The sequence below is a fragment of the Arachis hypogaea genome, chromosome 13, assembly GCF_003086295.3.
Source record: "Arachis hypogaea cultivar Tifrunner chromosome 13, arahy.Tifrunner.gnm2.J5K5, whole genome shotgun sequence".
Taxonomy (NCBI): Eukaryota; Viridiplantae; Streptophyta; class Magnoliopsida; order Fabales; family Fabaceae; genus Arachis; species Arachis hypogaea.
In genome coordinates this window covers 3,629,367-3,656,733 of record NC_092048.1, presented here as the reverse complement: position 1 = coordinate 3,656,733, position 27,367 = coordinate 3,629,367, and the positions used below count along the sequence as shown (strand labels likewise).

Here is a 27,367-nt window from a genome sequence, read left to right as displayed (position 1 = left end):
AAAAATATTATTTAATTGTTACATAAAGAAACTAGTAACAATTTGGATTAGTATACCCATCTATTTTATAAAGATTTAGTTTTGGAATAAATTGATTGAACATTATGCTGCCAAAGTAGCCTCTTTTGTGAAAATTGATTTATTTAAAACATTAGGAATATGGTGACATGTAATTCATGCGAATATTGGTCGACCCAAAGGAAGGTCTATATTTGGCCGAATTACATACACATATTAATGGTAAATAAATATTTGGGTAACTGACTAAGAATAAAATAATACTTATTATTTATGCGAACAATAATCGGCCCAAAGGACGTTTATTGTTTGGCCAAATAATAAGCATTGCACACTTTTGTTTATTTTCTATTAATTATGCGGTTAATAATCGGCCCAAAGGAAGGTTATTGTTTGGCCAATTAATAGAAAATATATGCGGTAATAAATAGGTTGCGAAGTTTAAGTTTCCATGTGTGCATTAAGTCGGTCCAAAGAAAGGCTTAATGTGTGACAGGAATTTTGACAATATTTGATTATTGCAATTAGAGTATCACTTACAGTTAATTTTTCTATCCAAAGATTGAAAATTAATGTTGTTCTAGATATCTCAATATGGATTTTTTCCATTATTTAACTAATGTTTACTGCATGTTCTTTTTGTTCTAATCCAGAAACTATGACTTTAGCTACCAATGTTTCTATACAAATTAGTAGTATTCCTATGCTGAATGGTTCAAACTTTAAAGTTTGGAAGGATACCGTGGAGATTGTCCTCGGTTGTATGGATCTAGATATAGCTCTTCGAGAGGAGAAACCCACTTCTACTCCGGAAAACCTCAATGAGGTTAAAATAGAGAAGTGAGAGAGATCCAATCGAATGAGCATTATGATCATGAAACGCTCAATTCCTGAGGCGTTTCGGGGCTCAATTACTGAGGATAAAGATGCCAAACAGTTCCTGAAAGATGTTGAAAAATTCTTTACTAAGAATGAAAAGGCGGAGACAAGTAGCCTTTTGAGCAAACTTGTCTCCATGAGGTATAAAGGTAAAGGGAACATAAGGGAGTACATTATGGAAATGTCTCATCTTGCTTCAAAATTGAAAGCACTAAAGTTAGAGTTGTCTGAAGATTTACTCGTGCATTTCATTTTGATTTCCCTTCCTGCACACTTTGGGTAATTCAAAGTGAGTTATAACACTCTGAAGGACACTTGGTCCTTAAATGAGCTTATATCTCACTGTGTGCAAGAAGAAGAGAGGCTACATCAAGATAAGACTGAAAGTGCTCACATAACTTCATCTTCTCAGTATAAAAGAAAGCGTGATACTACTGCGGATGTGCCTTCTCAGCAGAAAAAGGCTAAGAAACAAGATCAAGTTTCAACTTGTTTCTTCTTTAAGAAGGTGGGACACATGAAGAAGGATTGTACCAAATATGCCACTTGGCGTGTAAAGAATGGTATAATTCTTACTTTCGTTTGTTCTGAGACTAGTTTAAGTTATGCACCTGTTGATACTTGGTGGGTAGATTCTGCTGCTACTACTCATGTAAGTGTTACTATGCAGGGTTGCCTGTAAAGCCGACCGCCAAGTGATGCTGAAAGATACATCTATGTGGCAGACGGCAATATAGTTACAGTCGAAGCTATAGGAACCTTTAGATTATGTTCCACGAGTGGATTTTACTTGGATTTATTAGAGACATTTTATGTACCGTCATTTAGATGGAATTTGGTTTCTGTTTCTCGTTTGGACAAATCAGGTTATTTTTGTTCGTTCGGAGTCAATAAAGTCAGTTTCTTCTATAATTCGAATAATATTTGCTCTGGTCATTTGGTGGATAATCTATATAGGCTTGACTTAAATTCATATAATAATGAAATACTGCAAACGGGTACAAAACAAAAACTAAATGAGAATTCGGCATCATTATGGCACAAACGCCTAGGTCACATCTCTAAACAGAGAATTCAGAGGCTCGTGTCGGATGGAATTCTTGGACCCCTAAATTTGGCGGACTTTGAAGTCTGCATTGAGTGCATAAAGGAAAAAAGGACAAACGAAAGAAAATTAGGTGCCGAGAGAGCTTAAGATGTCTTAGAACTGATACATACCGATATATGTGGCCCATTCCCTACTGTCTCTTGGAATAGACAACGGTACTTTATTACGTTCATAGATGATTACTTTCGTTACGGGTATCTATATTTAATTCATGAAAAGTCCCAAGCCTTGGATGTTTTCAAGTCTTTCAAAGCTGAAGTTGAACTTCAACTTGGAAAGAAAATTAAAGCTGTCAAATCTGATCGTCGTGGTGAATACTACGGAAGATATGACGGTTCAGGTGAGTAACGTCCCGGGCCTTTTGCTCTTTTCCTAGAGGAGTGTGGTATTGTTACGCAATACACCATGCCAGGCAAACCTAGCATGAATGGTGTTGTAGAGCGAAGGAACCGAACTCTTAAAGACATGGTGAGAAGTATGATTAGTCATTCTTCCTTACCTGAATCACTCTGGGGAGAAGCCTTAAAGACCGCAGTGTACATCCTTAATAGGGTGCCAAGCAAAGCAGTTAACAAAACCTCATATGAAATTTGGACTGGGAAAAGACCCAGTATAAAGCATCTGCATATTTGGGGATGTCCAACTGAGGCGCGACCTTACAGGTCGCATGAAAGAAAATTGGACTCAAGGACAATTAGTTGCTACTTTGTTGGTTACGCTGAGCGCTTACGGGGTACAAGTTTTACAATCCTGCATCAAGGTTTATTTTTAAAACGAGAAATGCGAGATTTCTTGAGGATGTTGAGTTTGGGGAGAAGAAAATATTAGGAATGTTGCTTTTGATAAGGATTCTGTAACTGACAATGATCAGGTCCTTGTGCCTATTGTTGTTCAAGATATAGTTATAGTATAAGAGCAAAAAGAGAATCCTACTGTAAATCCAGTTACAGTACAAGAGAACGATGAGAATATTGTTGTTGCTCGAGATACTGCTACAGTACAAGAAAATGATGAGAATCCTCATCAACCCCAACCCATACAGCAAGCTTAACAACCTCAAGAAGTGTCATTAAGGAGATCCAATAGAAAAAAGGAGAAATCCATCTATGGTCTCAAACAAGCTTTCTGTTAATGATATCACAAATTTACTTAAGTCATTACCTCATGGTTTTGAGGTAAATATTATAGATGAGTGTGTATACCGCAAATTCAGTGGGAGTAAATACATCCTTTTGGTCTTACATGTTGATGACATTCTACTTGCCAGTAGCGACATAAGCTTGTTGCATGAAACTAAGAAATTTCTATCGAACAAATTTGAAATGAAAGATCTTGGTGATGCCTCTTTTGTATTAGGAATCGAGATACTAAGATATTACTCTCAAGGTATTCTTGGATTGTCACAAAAGAACTATATCGAAAAAAATTTAAGTATATATGTCATAGAAAGTTATAGACCAATGGACACACCCGTAGTTAAAGGAGACAAGTTTAGTCTCAAGCAATGCCCAAAAATGATCTTAAGAAGACAACAATCCATGATAAACCTTATGCATCAGCACTAGGAAATTTAATGTATGCTCAAGTCTACATACATCCCGATATATCATTTATAGTGGGAGCGTTGGGTAGATACTTGAGCAATCCGGATATGGATCACTGGATAGCTGTTAAACGCGTAATGCGTTGTTTAAAGAGAACAAAAGATTACATGCTTATTTATCGGAGATCAGAAAATTTGGAGATCATTAGGTACTCTGATTCCGATTTCATGGCATATGGTTGCGAAACTTTGTCACTAAGCTTCATATAGTAGATGACATTGAAAGGTCATTAAAGATATTTTGTGACAATAAGTCAGCAGTACTATACTCCAATAACAATAAAAACTTGACAAAATCGAAGCATATAGACATCAAGTTCTTAGTTGTTAAGGAGAATGTTTAAGAAAAAACAGATTTCCATAGGACATATAGGAACAGAGTATATGTTAGCAGACCCATTACCAAGGGATTGACCCCTAAAATTTTTCATGAGCACACTGCTCGGATGGGTGTCAATATTTGTGATGCCTTGGTTTAGTGGGAGTTTATGCTGTATGTCCTATGACAGATATTGAGTTATTTTTCTGCAGAATTAAGTTGATGGTTTATTTCATGTTATGTGAAATGTTCATTTTGCAATATTTGTATTGTGTTTGATCTCAATAAAGTTGGACCAGCTGGAAATAGACATGCATGAGATCACTTGGCATGTTATTTCCATATTACTTATCCAAATTTGATATATGTCGTTAAGTATATTAGGATGGTGATTGGCGTGGTTTAGTCACAGCATTTAATGTGATAAAAGTTGCGGTAGTTCCATATCTAATGTATGAGACGGACCAGATTGTTAAAGTAATGAGAGAAATAGCATTCAGATGCGCGCATAAAGTTTATAAAGATGTGATTATGTCAAGAAATAATATATGTATAGCCCAAGTGAGAGATTGTTAGGAAATTATTTGATTTCCTAACTTATTTGTGGGCAATATATATATTAATTATAATCACAAATTATACTATTTCAAATTAAATGACTTATATAATGATGATCTCATTTATTGTTTTAAATGCTAATTGAATAAGTCATTATTACTTTTGATTTGGAATTAAATGAGAATAAAACCGGATATTATCTTTTGTTCCTTAGATAATTATCTTTTTAGATTTTAGATATATTATCTTTTGGGCTTTAGATACTATTTTATTTGGGTTTAAGGGTTTAATGGGTGTCATGCTTAAATATAAATAGATCTTCAGGGTTTCGGTCCCAATATACCAAAGCCGTCTTTGTTACTCTTTTCCCATCAAAAGAGTTGCAGTTCAGCCTCCTAGGAATACAGAATGCTTTGGTTGAGGAAGATCGAAAGAACCACAAGATCCAAATTCTTCCATCAATTTCTAACTCTTATGAGTAAAGGTACGCTTCCGCATTATGTTATATTTTTTATGATTCAATATGGATGATCTGGGATATTGAAATTAATTTATTCCAACAGTTAATAGTTAAAAATTATTAAATAATTTGATAAATTTAACTAAATTATATTTAAATTTAATTTTAATACATTTTTATACATACATCCAATTACGTAACGTCACATTAGTAACGTCTTTTTCATTGATCGCGTGAATGGTCATACAAAAACACAAATGTGATTGTACTACTATATAAAACATTTTATATTATCAGTGAATCAAAATTAAACTCATTTAACGATTTTTAATTATCAACTTTATATATAAAAAAAAAACATGTCAATTTTTATTTTTAAATAAAAAAAATCTATGGAGTACTGTGACGAGACGAGATAGATCATAGATGGTGGTTGGAAAATCAACTTCCATCAATTAGTGACACATCCCTATGTCCAGTGTCATACATTAATCAATGTCTGTTATTGGGTCATAATAATCTTCTTTCATACCAACAAATTTGTACCATATTATTGAATGGAGAATTTTTCTTTTCATTGTTTGTTTTCCTGCTTCAAAAAGTGCAAACTGTAGACCCTTCTTAATAAGATAAACACAACCAAATAAGGTAAATTGTGCTTTAAATTATTCTTATCATTTTCTCTCATACATCATTTTCGTAATTATTATGAGAGAAATAAAATCTAAAAGAGTTATAATTATTCCAAGGACTAAGGAGAGAGAAAAATATTTCCCACCATACTTTTATGTAAATTACTAAGATTTAATTTCAAAGTACAGGCTGTGGCAACTATCAATCATTTATTCTGTTTTAAGATATTGTTTAATTCTCTCAGTCGTTAAAATTATTTTCCTCATTTATTTATCTGCTATGTAAATAATTATGCAAATAATAGAATGATCTAAATTCTAACCACATAAAAATATATATTTATATACATCACTCAAAAAATCAATCTCATAAACCATATATAGTATGTTATTTGAATTTAAATTTTCATATAATGTTAATATAAAAGAAATCTATACAAATAACTAATTTTATATTATTATACTATTAGCAAAGATAATTAATTTTTAAATTTAATAATTAAAAAGTCATTTAAACTAACTTTTTAATTATATTGTTAATTTATTGAAATTAAATTCATCTTATTTTTGTCCTTTAATAATTAATTTGAACACATCAACTTTAAATTTTCTTTGTTTTATATATAATAATTTAAAATTTACATTTATAGACAATCTTTACACATAAATATTAAATCTTAAATTCTAAATATTATCTAGACAGATATGGGGGTATGATTTTGTGATTTACACTAATCATATCTTGATAGTTGATACATATATTCACTTTTATGGTGATGAATACATCAACACAATTAAAAAAAAAGGAGTTAAAAACAAAGAAGAAAGATGGAAACATAAGAGAAGGTGGTTAATGAATGATTTGCAAAAAATGAGTATATGAGTAACTTTTTTCTTTAGCTCATATATTCTTCACGGAATCCAAATTAGGGAAAACTAGGGTTGGTAATGTGTCATTTCCATAATTTCTTTAGAGAGGGAGCAGGGTTGTTTATTGTGTGTGAATGTGTTGATGATTTGTGTCATAAACTACAAGTGATGAATAATGGGTATTGGGTAGAGTATGTCAAAGCTATGTGTTTCTCAAAATGGTATACAAATTTCGACACCTTGGTCCACTTAATAGGTCAAACATGTTCCTTTGTCATTATTTTCATTTCTAGAGTCACTGAAAATATACCTATCCTAGTAGGCATGGGAACATGACTTTTTCATTTTTATACATTTCAATCATAATGTTGATGTATACTAAAATTTAAGGAATCCATTTATATCATTATTGCGTTGATTTTCTTCAGTTGGATCATCATGGTAAACTGTTTTAATTATTCAAATATTTAAAAGAATGACCAAAATAACCATTAAGGGCATTTGGTCTAGTGGTATGATTCTCGCTTAGGGTGCGAGAGGTCCCGAGTTCAATTCTCGGAATGCCCCAACTTTCAACTATTTTTTATTTTTTTTTCCATACATGTTTGAGCCAAATTACAATAAAACACTAGCTATGTTATAAACTTATGATAGTATGATAGTATAGAAATTGAAACACAAGATACAAAGTACAAACTTGAAACAAGTTCTAAATTAAACTTAGAACAAACTAATTACATGTATACAAATTAGCTTAGTTTTTCCTCCATTTTGTTTTGATCATTGCTAGATGAATCCATTATTTGAGAGGCATCATTGTTGTTGCTTTCAATCTTCAATAGTCCATATTTAACTCTAACTTCTTTCCATATCTTTTGCTCCGATAGATACTCATGCCTTAGCAAGTATCTTTTAAGTTCCATCCTAAGATTCCTAATTGGCTGTGTCCAAAAAATCAAACAATACTAAACACCAAAGTAAAAAACTTATAATAATAACAATTAACTAGATTAGATTATAAAAAATTCGATACGCATACTAAAAATCAGTTACTATGTATTTGTGTATAAATGCATGTATTTCTGTCACAATTAGGCCAATATTTACTTGAAAAAAATTGACATTCATGAAACACTAAAAAAGCAAGAGAGTTAAAAGAAGCAAACCTCCGCCATAGATTCCGATGCAAGGCGGAAGAAATCGGCGGCGACGAAGTGCTTCCCGACGGACTCTGCCAACTTGATTTGGCCAATCCAATAAGAAGATGTCTCCAACTTATCAAACCGGCACTTGCTGCAATGCGCCGCCGTGTAAAACGGCGTCGCCGGAGGCTTACTACCCTTGTGGTTGGTCCTAACATGAGGTGTTTTCGGTTCACCAGCATCATTCAATAATCTCGGACTATTATTAACATTCTCAGCAGGGTTGGTACTACTAACTGATGATGAAGATTTTGGTGCTTGTTTTTTTGGAACACAGATTTTTGGTTTGGTAGTAGTAGTAGTAGTAGTACACTTGTCCCAAACCGGTTTTCCCATAATGTTTGTGTTCCTAGCGGTTCCAAAAACCCGGTTTTGTCTGAAGAAAAAAAAAAAGCAGAGTGAAGAAAGAAACTAAATCATAGTGAAGGAAAATTGGTAGATTAAAATTAAGGTATTAATTAATTACCTAGATTGAATTTGGGATTCATTGGTTGCGATTTTGGTTGATGCTTGCTTAACATTTGCGTTGATTCTTTGTTTTGAGTCATTGGCTTTCACTGTTGAGGGAAACGATTATTATTATTATGATTGATTAGTATTGAAAAATATGAAATTAAATTAAATTAAAAAAAAAAAAAAAAAAGATTGTATTGGTACCTGGAAGTGGCGTGGGAAGAGGATCCATGGTGAAAAGAAGAACAAGAAGTGAAGTGTATGAGATTGTAATAGGAGGAAAGAGTAGACAAAGTACGAGAATGTGGCGGTTATAACCGTTGGATGCATGAGCGGGAACAGGTTTTCTGTTTTTTTTTTGGAACAGATAGCAGAATAAAAAATAAAAACTTCAAAATAGGCCCAACATTAACCCAAAGTTTTGGGCCCAATTGCAACATTTGCAAGTTTGAATTATATGTGATTATCGGGCCAACTGGGCCCGTACCAAGTCCAAAAAATAATGAGAACTAACAAAATACGTATGGAGCACGGACACTTCTCTAATTTGCTGTGTCGAACACATTTCTCTAATTTGCTGTATCTTAAAAAAAATAAAAAATTATTCTCCGAACACGTTTAGATACACCTAAATATATTACATGTCAACCGTATCCATCCTTAACATATATTGTTGAAATGAATTTAAAAATAATATATATTATTATAATTTATTTAAAAAATATTTTATATTTTATATATATGTTGTATCGTCGTATCTTATAAAAAATTTAAATTTATCTGTTGTGTGTCTCATGTCGTGTCATGTCTTATATCAATATCCGTACATTATAGCAAAGTACTATTATTTAAAAAAGAAATCACTGTAGTTATTCTAAAAAGTAGTTAACAACAATGTTATCAGATATTCAGATAAACTAATCCAATTATAATAACAAAGTAAAATAATGAAAAGTACTATTATTTATTGTGATGAGAATGAATCCAAATTAATCGAATTACAAGCTTTATAAATAAAAGTGGCTATAATTTTCTATTTGGTGGAAACTCAGGTGCAGTCAACTTCACGTGAAGTTAGTATCTAAAAGCTGTTAAATAATTTGACTGATTTGACTAAATTTTCATCTAACGACTCATCAAATTCACATGAATTCGACTTCACCTGAATTTTCACCTTTCTACTTTCCTTCCTATACAATATACATTGAAGATGCATGCCTCACCTCGTATCCTTTTTAGTACAGCTCAGCTTGAAAGAAAGACATGTCATATGGTTTGCATACACGTCAGCTTCGTGGTAGCGCCGACATTGACACGTACATAGATTAAATTGATTTTTATAGTATTTATTCTCTAATAGTGCTCATAAATAAATAAAATAAAACATAAAAATTATTGCACTCATTTCATGTCCCTTGAGTGGAAGGAATGAACGATGAATCTCCAAAATTAAAGTAGTTGAATACAATATTATGTCGCAATTTGTCCAAAGCAATCTTGTGAGTGTAGTAGTAGATAGGTAGGTCATGTTTAGCCATATGATACTATTGGGGGTGAGTGCTTAATTTAATTATCGGAGATTAAAAAATTTTTTAATTTATTTTATTTAATATTTATTAATTATAATAAAAATTTTATTATTTTATATCTTAAAAATATTGGTTAAATATATTATAAAAAAATAAAATATTTTAATATTATTTATGATAAAAATATTTTTTTTATCATATGTTTAATCAATGTTCTTAGAATATAGGATAACAAAATTTTTATAATAATAATTAATAAATAATAAATAAGATCAATTTTAATTATTTTTCACTAATTTATTTTGATTATGAAATATTTTCATTTAATTATTTAATAACTAACAAAAACAAATGAATACTTCCACTACTTTTTGGTACATTTTAAAATGTATATTTTTCTTTCTTTCTTTCTTTTTTTTAAATAGTGTACACTTATTACAATATTTTCATTATATTCACTTTTATATCTAAAGAAGTGTACATAAAGAAGTGTATTAAAAAAGTAATTTTAAAAGAAAATCTACATTCATATAGTTTAGCTACATGGACTATATTATTTTAAAATATCACCAAGGAAAAGGAAATTTATGCGCATATATATATATATATATATATATATGCAATTCTCTTTGGACGAGGAAAATTCCTAAATGATTGAATTGACTTCCACGGCGTCTACGAGGAGGAAAAGTAATTGAGAAATAATGCAACTTATTATTGATAAAATGATAGTTGAATTTTTCAGTGTGTATACAATTTTTGTCTAATTTATTTAAAAATAAAAATAAAATAAAATAAAATTCATTTTTTATTTTTGAATTCTATAAAAAATAAATCTTAGACACATAAAAAAGACTTGAATAATATTGTTTTTTTATGCTAGGGTCCAGTATTTTATAAATTATAAACTTTTAATTAATATTTATTTTATTATCATGACCGTACCGCAAGGTTTTATTATATTTATATTTATTCTTAACTAATCAAGAGCGGTGTTAAGCTCATGCATTTCTTTGGGAAGATTTTAGTCCATAGCTTTAACAATATAATGTGGTCAAAGATTTCATTATAAATAATTATAGCCAGCTACATGCATTATTTGATGCATATAAAATTATTTCTTTCAAATCAGACCTACATGCACGTAAATTTTTATGAATTATTAGGTCGTGAACGACGTATAACGCCATCGCTATACTAATTAATTAATTAAAAGCATATAACGCATGCCTTTTAAAAAATATATATAATAAAATATTCGATTTGTCTCCTAAAATTATACTCGAATTTTAATTTAGTCTTTGAACCTTCAATTGTCTCAATTTAATTTTAAAATTTTTCAAATTTTAACCACGTTAGTTCCTGTGGTGATTTCTGTCACAAAGTCAATTGAAAAATTTAGGGACTAAATTGAGACAATTCAAATTTTAAAGACTAAATTGAAGCTCAAATATAACTTCAGAGACCAAATTAAATATTTTCTCGATATATATTTGTTATTATATTATATTTATGGTATGCTTCATATATGATAACTAATAATCCTATTTATTTATTATACTGTAGTAAAACAGTTTTAGTCTACTAATAATTCGACTAATAAGTTCAACAATATTTATTATTAAACTACTTTTTACTTCAAAAATCTAGTTACACTTGGATTATTATTACTTTTCAATAACTTTTCAGGTGGTTATAGAAAAGGCAATTTTCTTCTATGTTAATAGAATATATTAAAATTTAATGATCAGAAAATGACATTTGATGTCAATAATACATTAAAATGAAATTTATACGGAAAAAGAAATTAAATACTTTTGTTAAGAAAATATTAAACACTTGAAAAATATATATATACTATAAAACTCTAACCTTTTAACTAACCATTCAACTATTTTTTTTTTGTCTCTTCAAAAAAATAATAAAAAATTATATATTCCTCAATTTGTTATTGTAAATGTGTGGTAATATTGAGTCAAGTTAAATAAAATTGGATTAGTATAGCAATAATTCATTAACTAGTGATAAATTTTTTAGGGGATGTTTCCATAAAGATGCGTAAAACGTCTTTTTGTAAAGACATTTATGTGTCTAATTATTATTGGACGTATTAATGAACATGTTATTTTTGAATTTCTTAACAAATTAGAATAAAACCGATTTTTTTTATAACAATAACAATAAACCTAATTTTTTTAGGAATTTATATTAATTGTATTTTTAAATTTTTAGGGATTTAAATGTCCGAAAAACAAAAAGTCAGGAATATAATTGTCTTTTTATCAAAAAATTTAAAGATATTCGATTTAAATAGTATAATTCGATCGGATCAAATCAGGAATCATTATAATACAGACAATTGAGTTTATTATTGTTGCTATAATAAACTGATTTTGTTCTAGTTTATTTTTATTAACCGATTCAATAATAATGTCCAATAATAACATAACATGTATAAACATCTTTAAAAAAAGATATTTTTAATATCTTTATTAGAGTGATCTCTAATTTTTTAATAAAACTTTAATCTATAATAAATTAGTCGATAGCCTATCAAATTAGTGGATACTATAAAAAATCTAAAAAAAAAAAAAAAATGAGTCAAGGTGAACGAAGACTTACGCTATTTGCGGGGGCTGATTTGTGATTTTTTGTAGGACCGAGTCAACTCAGTGAAAAAAGGTTTTATTAGAGTGTTAGTTCTTTCTTGTTTTGCCATTATTGCCAAAATTCCAATTAGGGCAGTGTGTCACTGACACCATATATTTTCTGCTACCACTCAAATACATGCATGCATTCATGATTCATGCATCTTTCAAATTATAACTACTTTATTACTTATGTTTATTTTAACAATAATTTTATACTTTAATTTTAATGGCTGATATATATAGTACGTAACTAAATGTACGTAAAATTATTTTATATATATCAATCATAAGTTAAAAGTAAATTCATAATTTTATTAGATAATTATTTGCATGAGAAACAAATAATAATTAAAATGTGAATATATATTGTCTCAAATAATTTAGTTAAACATATTGAATTATTTAATAATTGAAAGATATTTTATATGATAATTATTATTATAAATTTAATTTTAATATATTAATAATATAAAATATTTTATATATAATTGTTTAATAATATTTCTTTTTTTTAATGATCATTATTTATGTGATAAAGATAAAAAAAATAGTTATTTTTGTTAATATAATATTATATAAAATATATATAAGATTATTTTACGTTGACAGTGTATTGAATTCTATTATTATTATTATTATTATTATTATTGGAAAATAACATCTTCCATATATACATATTGATGATAATATATAGAAATTAGATGATATAATTCCTTGAGTAAGGCTTTCAATGATGAATGTTTGAAAATGTTCATGAGGACGAATTATATATATATTTTTTTGTTGTACACGGTATCTTCCAATTCGATAAGTAAAGAATTAATCTGTCACAGATTTGAGTTCCATTTAAGGATTTGTTGTCGCTGACCGATGAGTTACTGCGAAATTCGAATTCCTGACACATTTACTTAAGCGGACGAGTGAGTTGACCACTTGAATTGCTTAAGCGGACGAGTGAATTAACCACTCGACCAATTCAAGTAGATTAACTATATATATTATGTAACAAAAGAGATCGCATTGATGAATTAGTAACTTTTAATTGCCAGTAAATCTGCTCAAATAATTTAAAGATAATTATTGATATTTTGAATTGAAAATATTTATTCCCATTTGTGAAACAGCAATGAGGTGGAGAGGTGGACGAATTTCTAGAGAAACGTGAAGCATACACACAAAGAGATTGCTGTGTGCCACAGACACATAAAGCAGTAGCACTCATTTCTTGTCTTTCTATCATCAAAATTAAATAAATAAATTAAATTAATTTAGACTGATTTAATAGTTAATATATTCGTACTTTAAATAAGTATTGAGTATTTAAATTTTATTTTGTATATGTAATAATTTATTAGTTAACAATAAATTTTAAATAGAGTTTAAATTTATAATAGATTATTTCTTAATATGTTAAATTGAAAAATAATGTAGTTGACAAAAAAAAATTAAATAAATTAATTAAAAAAAGGAAAAAAAAATGATATATTCTCTCTCTTTCTCTATCTGACAGTCTTACTCTTATGGGTCCTACCCTTAACCAGTGAGGTGTCACGGACGGCACCACCTTCTCTATCTCTATCATTTCATAAGATTATTAGGGTCATAATAATAATTATGCCATAATCATTATTCTCATCCCTCCCTGTAAAGCTAACTCACTTTTCTCTTTTCTTACTTTTCAAACTCTCAATTATTTTCTCCTTCCATAAAGCCAACCCACTTTTTCTCTCCCTCTATTTTATCATTTCCTATCATTGCTTCACACTTTACATTTACACTACTACTACTTTTTTTTTCTTCTTAAATTGTGTTACAAATAATTTGATTAGATAAGTTGAAAGGTCTCTCATTCGAATTATTTCTAGTAAATATGTATGTGGAAGAATACTAAAATTCACGTACAATTATTTTTATATAAATTTAATAATTAATAATAATTAAATAATAATTTAATTAAATATATTAAATAATTTATTAATTTTAATTATTAATTTTATATAAAAATAGTTATACTAAATTTTATACTATAGAAGAATAATTAATAAATAACCTTTACCATATTTTTTTAGCCTTAGGTCATATAAAAGATATACATTTTAATCCTCTTTCATATTTAAATTTCTGATATATAATAGTAGTAATTCTTTGCATCAAAGGTACCTACTAATTAATAAAGCCAGTTATTTGAAAGTTCATTAATGTTCCCCAAGTTTAATTTGATAGTAGCTCTACTACACTAGCTACTATATATATCAATTTGTGTATATTCATCAGACAATTTTTTGTTACATTTTTTTAAGAAGGTAATTTTACTTGATGATTGAATACTTTATAAAAGATAAAAGATATATCAACTTTTTTTTCATACTAAGATTTGAAAAACATATCAAGTTATATAACTTTCCATAACTAAACTATGTATTAATTAATATGTACACATATATAAACTGTAATATACATGTGAGTGAAAATGAAAGATATATATATACATATATATATATATATATATATATATAGAGAGAGAGAGAGAGAGAGATGTAGGGAAGAGAGTGGTCCATATATAGTTGATTCAATGGCTGACTACCTCTCACAGCAGCCGTGTTAGATAAGGAGAGAAAATAAAATAAATATTCAATGTTTATATATTTATTATTATTCCAATCCCTTTCTTTTTCTTCTTCATTTAATTATTAATTCTTGATAATAATTTCTTATAAGATTCTCTAAACTATGACTAGTGTGCTTTCCGGGCAGCTCACATGTAAAAATCCAATTCCATCAATTTCCTTAGTTCCAATACACATATAAATACTTTTTATTATTCATTATTATTTTATTATTTTAATATCAAAATGATGAGAAAAATCATCAATGGAATGAAACTCATCAACACCTGTCTCAAGTTTTATTCCTAATAACAACACATGCTTCTTCAGATATTTATCTATCTTTCACAGCACAATCACCGGCAGAACCTAATAGTACACAAGCATAAATTGGTTTTCCTATACCTATTATTCTTATTTTATATATTATTTTTTGGGCTTAGTTTATTTTTTCTTTTATGTAGTTCCTCTTTCTTCATCTACTTCAAAAACTATTTACATGGTTTTTAGAAATTGGTAGGTTTAATAATATAATTTGCCATTTTAGGAGATACAATTTTTCTTTGCCTTCCAAAGATGATGTCTGAAGAACCCTTTTCTTCTGTTCTTCCTCCCAACACCACCATCACAAGCACCTTGGTTCATCTCCAAGACCCAACCTCAAACCCTAGTAGCAATAACTCAAAACCTAATTCAAATCAACCCACCAAGAAGAGGAGAAATCTTCCTGGAACACCAGGCAAGTAATCAATCAACTTCAATGATTAATTGATATATATATATATATATACTAAGGTGAGAACGTAAAAGTTTATAGCTGAGAGTTGTTAAATGATTTGACAGATTTGACTAAATTGTCGTCGATTCTCAGATATCAACTTTATATGAAGTTAACTGCAGATTCAAATTTGAGTGTTAGTTATTACATATGTTTTGATACAGATCCGGATGCAGAAGTGATAGCTATGTCACCAAAATCGTTGATGGCAACGAACCGTTTCGTATGCTAAATCTGCAACAAGGGTTTCCAGAGGGACCAGAACTTGCAGCTGCATAGGAGAGGACACAACCTTCCATGGAAGCTAAAGCAGAGAAACAAAGAAGAACAAGTGAGGAAGAAGGTGTACGTGTGCCCGGAGAAGTCTTGCGTGCACCATGACCCCTGTAGAGCACTGGGGGACCTCACAGGTATCAAGAAACACTACAGCAGGAAGCATGGCGAGAAGAAATGGAAGTGTGACAAGTGTTCCAAGAAATACGCCGTTCATTCCGATTGGAAGGCCCATGCCAAGATCTGCGGGACTCGGGAGTACAAGTGCGACTGTGGCACCATTTTCTCCCGGTACGTCTCTTATCAGCTTAAGTTTTTGGGAGGAGTGACTGTTGAATAATGTTGAATATGATTGTATTTAGGGTTGTTCATTATTGTTAATGACGTGTTAATTACTAATTAATGATGATTAGGAAGGACAGCTTCATAACACACAGAGCATTTTGTGATGCATTGGCTGAAGAAGGTGCAAGAATAAGCTCAGTTCCAACAACTTTGAGCAACTTGATGGGTAGAAGAGATCATAATCATCATCATCATCATCATCATCATCAATTAGCAACAAGTAGAATCATCCCTCGTCATCACATTCTTCCAAGTGCTGGATTTCACTCGGAATTTGGTGGTGGTGGTGGTGGTTATTATTCAGATCAGAAGCTGATGATGATGAGGAACAATAATATCAACAACAACAATAATATTCAGATTCCACTATGGCTAGACCAGGGCAATAGCAATAACAATCATAATCATGTTAGTGGCATTTCATCAAACACTAGTAGTGCATGCACCAATGGCAACACTATTATTATGCCTCATCATGATGTAGTGAACAACTCTATGTTTGGATCACAACAATGGCAGCAGAATCCAGAAGCATCATCATCATCACTCACAAACAATAACAACAATGCCAACGTGGCTATGATGATGCCACCACCACATGCAGGATTAAAGCAAGAACAAGATGACATGTTCTATTTTGGTGCTAGTAATTACCATCATCATCACCACATAATGTTACAAAAAGCATCACAAATTGGAGGAGGTGATGAGTTGGTGAATTTGGAAGGTAGCATCAGTAGTAGTAACATGATTATTCCTCCATTAATATTGAATCCAAGGAGGCCATCAAAGAATGATAATAAAGATGAAGATGATGAACTGGGTTTAACAAGGGATTTTCTTGGAGTTGGAGAAGATGAATCAACAATGAGCAACACTAGGCCATTGATGTTACAGCAACACCTAGCTGACTTCACAGCCATGGATATGCATCATCAAACCCACTACAGTAGTAGTAGTGGACATTACTGTTAGCACTTTAACTTCCAACTTGTATCATATATATATATATATATCATCAATGACATTATTATTCTTCTTATTTTCATATATGCATCAAATAATTAAAGGTGGAAACTCAGGTGCAGTCGACTTCACATGAAGTTAATACTTGAAAGTCGTTAGATAAAAATTCAGTCAAATCATCTAACGACTCTCAGTATCAACTTCACGTGTAGTTATCTATATAATTAGTAGAACTTACATGCAGTTATCTATATAATTAAGAATAACTGCACGGATTACTCAACTCTTACAACGTAGAGTGATACTAATTGAATATATATACCTACAAGTATATATCTACAAAGTAAATCATATTGAATACATAATAATTGATTCTATTAACTGATTATAAGTACATAGTAATTTTTTTAGTTGTATGTACTAATATTCGTTTAACAGTTTTCCTTATAATAATGATATCTACATTACGCCAAAGAGTTATAACTCAAATGATATAGTCTCCCTGTACTCAATTAAGAAATTGCGGGTTCGAATCTCCTATCTTTGATAAAAAAAAATGATATCTACACTACATTTGTCATATATAAAGAAAATAAAGAATGCGTTTTCACATTCTTCATGTAGTTAGTTAATAGTTATTTATCCCAACGACAACACAAATTACACAAGCTACTACTGATTTTCTTACATGAATAAATTAAAATTCTAGTTGAAAAGAATTGATTGCGTAGATATTTTGAACAACAATAACAGAATGTCAGAATCTAATAATTTTACCATGAATGATGTTACAGACTTACAGGTAAATGATGAAGAAATAGATGAATGATAGAGTGGACAAAATAAATGGTGAGTTGACTCGGGCAGAGGGTGAGCGAGGAAGAGAATGGTGCAACTGTGCAAATTTGAGAAATTCACGTGACGTATATAATCATAGAAATGACTCGTGATGTGGGGGCCATTGCATTTTTTGCATGTTGGAAGGGACAAAACAATTTAGAATAAGTCCAAATTGAACTCACAAGCCTGTGAGATTCTCTTTACACATATGGTCCCTCCCTCCATGCATGTCCATCGTACAAACAATAATATATATTATACTATATAGTAATAAAATCTTCATATTTTTTATATGATATAATAGTACTATACACATCAATAAATATTTTTGGAAGGTTTCTCTTTATATTAAGATGTGCCTCTTGATATTTCTTTCTTTATATACATGTAATTATTACTATATACTATACATATATATTATTACTATACATATAGGTGAGTCAACATATATATATTAACATGAAAATGTATAGAAGCAATTTTTATATTATCCAGTAATATTAACTAATTTTTTTAGTGTTAAAATAATTTTTTATTTTTGTTTTCAAAAATTTAAAATTTAATTATAAATATTAATATTTAGATGGTAACATTAGATGGTAACATTGGATGACTCGTAGCGATTAGAGGTGAAATTATGGTAATACTAAGAGAGACGTTAGAAAGAAAAAAAAATAGAAAAATGTGAGAAGAGAGAATATATGAATTAAAAGATAATTTTTTTTTAAAAATAATTATAGTTGAAGTGACTACTAAAAATTAATTTTCTAGTTGGAATCATTATATATATACTTATGTACAACTAACGCTTCACTTTTAAAGATACAAATTGATTATTTATTTATTTATTTATTTTGGAAAGATATTTGTTGGATTACTATGTATATATGTATGAAACACGTTTTTTTCTGAGAGCAAATTCATAAGTAGATTAATTTTTTTTAGGAATGTTTTGCATAGAAAAGGGGAAACGGTGGTGGCGGATAGTGGGAGGCATGCCATATATACTGCCATACTACTCGATGATGAAAACGATTTTTATACGCAAAATAATATTCCTTTAGCATAAAACATGTCGCAATCTCACATTTACAAGCTCACATTATCTTGCAAGAAATGTTTACTATAAAAAATGCATTAACATTTTTTTTCAAACTACCAAAAAAATATAGTCAAATTATTTTGTCGTTCACAAAAATGTCTTCAAATTTTATTACCAACAAAAATATTAATAAATTATTTAAAAATGCGACAAAATTCATACTGATGTACGAAAATATTATATATTAATAGAAAATAGTGATGTGTCAAACAAAATTTTTTATTTGATAAGTGAGATTCTGACATTAGTAAATGAGTTACATTATAATTTTCTGTTACAGAATAGGTATTTGTTTATGACTAGACATTTTTATTATATTTTTAAATTATTTGAAAAATATTTTATCAATAATAAAATTCAGATGTGTTTTTATCCGTGCTAAAATAATTCGAATATATTTTTTGTGGTTTATTTTTTTATATATATTTGATTGGTTTAGTAGTAGTAGTAATCGAGTTATTAGGGTGCCCTTAAGATATATAATATATATACGGCGATAAATTTTTTACAATGCTATATAATTTTCAAAGAGAAAGTTTAGAAATTAGTTTTTTTTTTATAATTAATATTTAGTTTACTTTGTCATTTCCTAAATTAAAAGTATATAGTAGAAAGCTAGGCAGCTAATAATTAATAAGGTTTTTAGTACCCTAATTAATAATAAGAGGCGGAAGATGTAGTTACGTTAGTTCTGAGAATAATCCTCCTCACCTTTGAACGAAAGACAAATTAAAGTGCCGCATCTATTGATATCTATGGTTCGTGTGAGAGAATAGAAGAGTGATATATTATATCCAAGTTCAGGGTTCACGATGGCACATCACTCCTAATTAGATACGTTTAGTTTATTATGAAAAAGTATATGTCATGGCATTAATTAATTACAGCTTCAATTTAGTTTGATTGATCAACTATAAATTAAAGTACCAAACATCTAAAGGGTGCCAGCTAAGGGTGGCAACATGTACCAATATGTATCTTATCCGCAGGTATTTAATCCGACCCCATTCGATCGGGTAGGATTATCAACCCGATCTGCAATGGGTAGGGTAGGGTGCGGGTTGGGTTCTCGTGTGGGTTAGATAGAGTGTGGGTTGAGTTTCAACTCTACCCGACCAACCCGCACTCTATATATGTATATATTATATATTTATATAAAAATATATTTTAAGTAAATGTTGAATCAAAGACCTCTCACTAAATGTAAAAGATCCTTAGCCACTAGAAAAAAATCATTAATTGGTAATTTAATACTTTTTTTTTATATAAAAGTCAATTTTATTTTAAATTATCATGAAGTTATATAATAATTTTGCATTTTTTTTGTAACTCGCGGATAGGGTCGGGAACCCACGGGTTGAGAACGAGTAGGGTTAGGGTTGAGATATTCTCAACCTGCGAATAGGGTAGGGTTGAGTTTATATAAAAATCTCAACCCGCAGGTAGGGTTAGGGTTGGTTTCAAACCCCATCCTACCCTACCCATTAGCACCCCTAGTGCCAGCGGGTAAATAATGTAATGTATATAGTAGAGTGGGCACACACACACTACGTTTTTATAAGAAGATGAACGACTAACTCAAATGATAGTCTCTTTAAAAGTCTGCAGTTCAAGTCCGACTTCTAATTTTAGAATAAAAATTAACACTATTAGAATCTTCTAGATTATTGATAGATTTTAGCGATATAATTTTTTAATTTAGCAACGGATATAGATATTAGTGTTAGTCATATAAATAATAACAGATAAATTTATCACTAAAAATAATTATGCTAAATAATTTAATCAAACAAATATTTTAAACCGTCAAATAGTTATTAATGAAAATAAAAAATGCTCAAAAATCATTCAACAAAAAATTTATTATTTTTTATCAATTTTTTAATTATTAATCTATTTTTTTAATTTCATAATTTAATAAATTATTAATAAAAAATAATAAATTTTATTAATTTTTTAAATATTTCTCAATATTAATTACTATGTTTGCATAAAGATACTTTTATATTAGTAATCTCCATAGTATATTAATGATTTTGGATTCATTCGTTCCTTATAGCAAAATAAAAAAATTGCAGCAGTTTTTTTTTTATTTTTTTGCAACAGTCTACAATTATACGGGGCTTCATGAATAGCTGTCTTTTAAGAGGTGGACAAGAATTTTGCAATAATTTTCGGCGGATGAAAATTCAAATACAATCGGTTTTATATGAAGTTAATAGTTAAAAATAATTAAATAATTTAATTAATTTAAATAAATTTATATCTAATAACTCTCCATTATTAATTTTATGTAAAATTAATTGTACCTGAATTTACAACTTTTCAACTCGACCCTTGTATACATTCTTAATCAGTAAGAAAAAACTTACTGATCCATCATGAGTGAACTGTGTGGCACCCACCATTTCTATCTATCTATTGTGATTGCTGACGCTACACCTTAATATCCTTGCCAGGTGTAGATAGCAACAAGATATCAATAAACCTTCACATATATCATCACAACACCATCTTTAATTTGACATGTCTCCCACAATCTATATATAAAACCCCATGCATCATCAACCTCTTCATCAAGTCTTCATTGCAAAATAACACAAACCCTAATAAGATTAGTCTTCAATTCACCAAAAATGATGATCAAAAACCAATCTCTATTGTTCTTCACAATAACACTAATAATTTCCACAACCACTATAGCACAATTATCACCAGCTATATCCCCAGTAGTTCAACCAAACCCTAAACCAACAACAACACCAGCAGCATCACCAAAACCATTGGTACCTTCATTACCAAGCAACTCACCAAGTGAGAACATTCCAGACACACCCACTGTTGACGTCATCGCCCTTCTGAGGCAAGCAAAGTCATTCAACACACTCATCAGACTCATGAAGATCACCCAATTGATCAACCAACTCAACTCTCAGCTCATCACTTCCAAGTCCGGCGGCCTCACCGTCCTCGCCCCCGACGACGCCGCCTTCTCCCAGCTCAAACCCGGCTTCCTCAACTCTCTTTCCGATGGACAGAAGCTTGAACTCGTGCAGTTCCACGTCATCTCCGACTACGTCTCGAGTTCCAACTTTGACACACTCACAAACCCGGTCAGGACACTGGCCGGAGCTAAACCGGGAAAGGTGGAACTGAATGTCATAAGCTATGGCGGCAGTGTTAACATCTCAACCGGAGCGGTTAACACTACAATTAATGGAATCATTTACACTGATAAGCATCTTGCTATCTATAAGGTTGGGAAGGTGCTTCTTCCTTTGGATTTCTTTGCGGTTGCTAAGACTCCTGCAAAGGCACCGTCTCTGGCTCCAGAACCTTCATCATCAAAGGCTCCTAAAGCTGACAAGGATGACACAGGAACATCATCGGATTCATCTTCGTCGCAGGTTAATCCCACTGAACAGAGCTCTGGCGGTGCTGTGAAGATAAATGTGGTTGCACTTGGTCTTGCATTCATGGTGGCTGCTGCTGCAACCATGCACGCTTGATAATGGAGATGACGCACGCATGAACAAATTTCTTTATTTAAAATAATATATATTTACATACTTATTTACATTGATGATATGTTGTTTTTAATTATCTCTTATGTTGTTTTGAACTTGGTATGTAAATTTATAGATTTCTTTTCATAAGATATGTTATTTAATATGTTTGCAATTAAGTCATTAATTTTGGAATGAGACATTTTTTTTACGAGTAATTGTACGTGTATACTAAAATCAGTCATCGAAGTCAATTATCAATATAAAATACATATTGAAATATAAATACACATTAAAAATAAATTAAAACACACGTGTATTTATACATAAATATATTAGTAGTTAATTTTAGTGACTAATTTTAATGTACAAATAACATTTTTGTTTTTTTATATATTGTTATTTGTCTTATGTTTATTTTTTTTAACAACCAACAAACTCTAAACCTTTAATATAAATTCTAATAATATGTTATAATTTTTTTTTAAAATTTAAATTGATACATATATAAACAATTATATCTCCAGCAATTAGTATATATATGTCAATTAGAGGAAAATAAAACTCTATCCCACACTAGATAACTAATTAAGCAAGTATATATAAACAATTCTGCTACGTTATCAATAGTATTTCTGTCAATTTCTGTCAATTCTTATTTATAAATGTATTTAATAGAAGTGTCTTTGTGGATGTGTCTAATAAAAATATATTTTTTATTGTTGTGTTCAATAGAAGTGTCTTTATAGATATATTTTTTGGATATATCTCTTTATATATATGTTTAAAATATAATAATTAATCATTGTTAACAATAAGTTGGCAGATAATATGTTGGTACCTATACTTTTTCATATATAAAAGGTTGCAACCTAAGAAAAATGATATCACTGCTAAAAAGCGCCTAATTAATTACTTGAAGCTCTATATATGTATTAGGCTATTAGCTAAGCAGTAAGGCTTAGGTTTCGAGTTGCAAAATATGATTTAATTTGGACATACAGCTCTTATGAGAGTTCACCTAGCTGATATGAAGTGAACATTTGAATTGGATGGTAGATTCATATTTGTAAAAAAAAATAGTGTACACACTAAAATTCAATTATTATATTTTTGTGTATAAATATATATTATTTATATTTTAATATGTATTTTATATAAATAATTAATTTAGTAGCTGTTTTTTTTTTTTTTTTTTTTTTTTTGTATCAGCAGCATAATTGTAAATGGAGTAACTATATATTTGCTTTCACATCAATTCATTATCATGCATCATAGATCAGTTGGATGCATGCATATGTGAACTTGCCATTTGAAAGGTGCGTGTCTCTGTATACATGATGTACAAGCTAATTGATTCACTCTACTTTTCCTGATATTAAAGCGCATCTACAATTGATAGAATGATAGCCTCATTTAGAAATTAAAATATCAGTGTTGTAATAAATAAAAAAGTGAATATGTTTTGCATTTTATGCCCATTAGTTTATGATAACTTTTTATCATAATTTAGTGAAAATGAATTGAATTAAGTATTACATACATATTAAAAATTAATTATTGATGTATATTTATGTGTAACATTTTATATATTTTTAATATATATTTTGTATTTAATATGTATTATATAAGATTGGCTGATTAATGTTTTTGATGTGCACATTAAATAAAAAAAATATTTATTTGTCCCTCAAAACTTAATCACAATAATATAATTATGTTTGACCTTTATGTGTACATATATACTTTATCACAACTCCCTCAAAACTTTATTTGTCGAAGTTACTTGTAACTTAAGAAACCTTATATATGTTGCAACTTTACTATTATAAACAATATTAATAAGAGTATTATTTTTGGATATATATGTTTAACAATTCATATTTATTAGATATACTCACAAAGAATTAATTAATGAAATTTAAGAATAAATGAATTTACTTTAAAAAAGTTAGTAAAATCCACTTTTAACATGAATATATCTAATTTTCCAGAAAGAAAAATAATGTATCTAAATATAAGATGTTAAACTTATATCCAACCAAAATATCAGGAACTTCAAAATTTCATAATGCAAAACAATATTTATCTCCTTACATGGATTAGTATATGTCATAGATTACCAATAATAATTTGAGCCCTAACATTATATTTTTCATATAGGAGCCATATATACCATAATTATTGAAGTTTCCATATATATATATATATATAAGTTTCTGATTAAACGATTTGAGTTATAACTTAGAATTTCTCTTTCCCTATTTTCTTACCGAGATAGAATTTTCTGTTAATTATTCAGAATATGCATTCTGTAAATAGTACTCATGAAGAAAAAAAAGCCATCATAGCATGATACTCATTAGAATAAACTCAAAGAAACATACAAATATATATCTCTAAAGACTCAAATACCCTAATCCAATCCCCTCCGAAAAACTCACCACCAAGCAACACATACATTTATCACAATCACATACCACATCGCAACACAACACAACACTAATATTATTGAACATTAAACATCATGGTAGGTAGCTTATAAAAACTTAGATCCTCTTCTGGTTTATGATGAAAATATAGTCACGAGAACTGCACCAAGAACAAGTCCACATCCACTGATTTTCATTGTCCCAGAGTTTTGATCAGTGGGATTAACCTGAGATGATGATTCCGTAGAGGAATCTGGGGACAATGACTTATCAGCTTTAGGAGCCTTTGCGGAACCAGAAGGTTCTGGGGCCAAAGATGGAGCCTTTGCAGGAGTCTTAGCAACCGCAAAGAAATCTAAAGGAAGGAGCACCTTACCAACCTTATAGATAGCAAGATGCTTATCAGTGTAAATGATTCCATTAATTGTAGTGTTAACCGCTCCGGTTGAGATGTTAACACTGCCGCCATAGCTTATGACATTCAGTTCCACCTTTCCCGGTTTAGCTCCGGCCAGTGTCCTGACTGGGTTTGTGAGTGTGTCAAAGTTGGAACTCGAGACGTAGTCGGAGATGACGTGGAACTGCACGAGTTCAAGCTTCTGTCCATCGGAAAGAGAGTTGAGGAAGCCGGGTTTGAGCTGGGAGAAGGCGGCGTCGTCGGGGGCGAGGATGGTGAGGCCGCCGGACTTGGAAGTGATGAGCTGAGAGTTGAGTTGGTTGATCAATTGGGTGATCTTCATGAGTCTGATGAGTGTGTTGAATGACTTTGCTTGCCTCAGAATGGCGATGACATCAACAGTGGGTGTGTCTGGAATGTTCTCACTTGGTGAGTTGCTTGGTAATGAAGGTACCAATGGTTTTGGTGATGCTGCTGGTGTTGTTGTTGGTTTAGGGTTTGGTTGAACTACTGGGGATATAGCTGGTGATAATTGTGCTATAGTGGTTGTGGAAATTATTAGTGTTATTGTGAAGAACAATAGAGATTGGTTTTTGATCATCATTTTTGGTTTTTGGTGATAACTGATAAGTGAATTGAAGGCTAGTCTAATTAGGGTTTGTTTGTTCAAGTGCTATTGTTCTATTATTGGTATTGGACTTGTTTGTGCTTTCTTTGCAATGAGCACTTGATGATTTGATGAGGTTTAGGAGATGGGTTTTTATAGAGGATTGGGAAGAATCATATGGGTATTTGTCGCTATCTGATAAGGAAATTAGGTTATAGCATCAATGAAGATGTAGATATGGAATGAGAGATATTAGCTAGGGCCTAGGATGATGGATCTATGAATTCTTGCTTGAAAGTGACATATACATGAGAAACATAGTTGGACAAACAGAGGGTTTAATATTATTGAATGTTTTGGGTGAAGGTGTTGCTTTTGGTAAGGATCAATGTCAAATCAAAATTCCTTAATTTATTGCTAAATACGTCTCATTTTCAAGTGGATTTGCATCAACAGTTAGCAATAATTTTGTTTGTGTACATGAAAAAATTGGTTTTCTATTGGTCTTCTGCCAATTTTTCTTTCCCTAAAAGGATGAGCTGTTATTTTCCGAAGTTGAAATACTAAATCAGTGTAATAATCTAGCTCGCTATAAAATTTTCTTGAGAATTTGATATTCACAAAATTGGTTACTCTGCCATCTATCGATAACATCACTAGTTAACTTTCGGAGGAATATTATACTAAAGTAAAAGTATAGGTAATTAACAATATTTTTTAACAATGTATGAACAATGTGAATTAAGAGGATTAAAAGAGTAAATTAATCTAAAATTTAATTAATAGTATTAAATTAGGGTGTAGTATATTTTTATTTGATTGGTGGTTGTTCATATTGTTCAAAATGGTCATTGTTTACCTAGCACTCCCTTTACGAAAATCATAAGTGGACACCTTTCATTGATGATATATTTGCTTAGGCACCTTTAAAACTGGTGGTTTTTTATTTTAATTTTTTTAATGAGGGTAGCTGTTCCTATTTGATATTCTTTTTCAATTAACAGGTTAATACTTAATACTAAGGTTTCCTCTGTGCATTGCCATTTCCCTTTCCAACCTACATTCTATGCACAAAGATGTTAAGAACCATGCATCTTGCATCTCATATCACATGTCCATTATGTATTATCAACTCACCATATCCCAACCTCATAATCATCATAACCTTTTCTCACCTAAAGGTTAATTGGGCAAAGTTGCCAATAATAATCCATAATTAGATAAAAGATCCTT

General features: G+C 30.0%; 4 protein-coding genes and 1 non-coding gene across 5 annotated transcripts; 3 read left to right on the top strand and 2 right to left on the bottom strand.

Moving 5' to 3' along the window:
- Nucleotides 1-6,942: 6,942 nt before the first annotated feature.
- TRNAP-AGG (transfer RNA proline (anticodon AGG)) lies at nt 6,943-7,014 on the top strand. The gene has a single exon. It is a non-coding gene; the product is annotated as a tRNA-Pro (tRNA).
- Nucleotides 7,015-7,080: 66 nt separating this feature from the next.
- Nucleotides 7,081-8,370, bottom strand: LOC112735706 (uncharacterized). The gene is made up of 4 exons (XM_025785223.3): nt 8,307-8,370; nt 8,116-8,206; nt 7,614-8,025; nt 7,081-7,388 (listed from the first exon to the last, which is right to left on the bottom strand). Exons 1-4 carry the CDS (start codon nt 8,332-8,334, stop codon nt 7,197-7,199), a joined length of 723 nt encoding a protein of 240 aa, XP_025641008.1. The 5' UTR covers nt 8,335-8,370; the 3' UTR covers nt 7,081-7,196.
- Nucleotides 8,371-14,758: 6,388 nt separating this feature from the next.
- Nucleotides 14,759-18,442, top strand: LOC112736536 (uncharacterized). Its single transcript, XM_025786039.2, has 4 exons — nt 14,759-15,627; nt 15,831-16,230; nt 16,353-17,254; nt 18,045-18,442. Exons 3-4 carry the CDS (start codon nt 16,447-16,449, stop codon nt 18,077-18,079), a joined length of 843 nt encoding a protein of 280 aa, XP_025641824.2. The 5' UTR covers nt 14,759-15,627; nt 15,831-16,230; nt 16,353-16,446; the 3' UTR covers nt 18,080-18,442.
- A 3,316-nt stretch (nt 18,443-21,758) lies between these two features.
- On the top strand, nt 21,759-22,893 carry LOC112736535 (fasciclin-like arabinogalactan protein 11). Its single transcript, XM_025786037.3, has one exon. The coding sequence runs from the start codon at nt 21,829-21,831 to the stop codon at nt 22,699-22,701; it is 873 nt and encodes a 290-aa protein (XP_025641822.1). The 5' UTR covers nt 21,759-21,828; the 3' UTR covers nt 22,702-22,893.
- A 2,133-nt stretch (nt 22,894-25,026) lies between these two features.
- On the bottom strand, nt 25,027-27,091 carry LOC112736533 (fasciclin-like arabinogalactan protein 11). The gene has a single exon (XM_025786035.3). The coding sequence runs from the start codon at nt 26,129-26,131 to the stop codon at nt 25,265-25,267; it is 867 nt and encodes a 288-aa protein (XP_025641820.1). The 5' UTR covers nt 26,132-27,091; the 3' UTR covers nt 25,027-25,264.
- Between the last annotated feature and the right edge of the window lie 276 nt (nt 27,092-27,367).

Bases quoted from the DNA above. Each gene is read 5' to 3' on its own strand.
- LOC112735706 (XM_025785223.3), bottom strand. From the start codon at position 8,334: ATGGATCCTCTTCCCACGCCACTTCCAG. The intron at 8,207-8,306 runs GTACCAATACAA...TTCCCTCAACAG, and splicing joins TCTTCCCACGCCACTTCCAG to TGAAAGCCAATGACTCAAAA. The intron at 8,026-8,115 runs GTAATTAATTAA...TTTTTTCTTCAG, and splicing joins GAATCCCAAATTCAATCTAG to ACAAAACCGGGTTTTTGGAA.
- LOC112736536 (XM_025786039.2), top strand. From the start codon at position 16,447: ATGGGTAGAAGAGATCATAATCATCATCATCATCATCATCATCATCAA. The intron at 17,255-18,044 runs GTTAGCACTTTA...ATGATGTTACAG, and splicing joins TAGTAGTAGTGGACATTACT to ACTTACAGGTAAATGATGAA.
- LOC112736535 (XM_025786037.3), top strand. From the start codon at position 21,829: ATGATGATCAAAAACCAATCTCTATTGTTCTTCACAATAACACTAATA.
- LOC112736533 (XM_025786035.3), bottom strand. From the start codon at position 26,131: ATGATGATCAAAAACCAATCTCTATTGTTCTTCACAATAACACTAATA.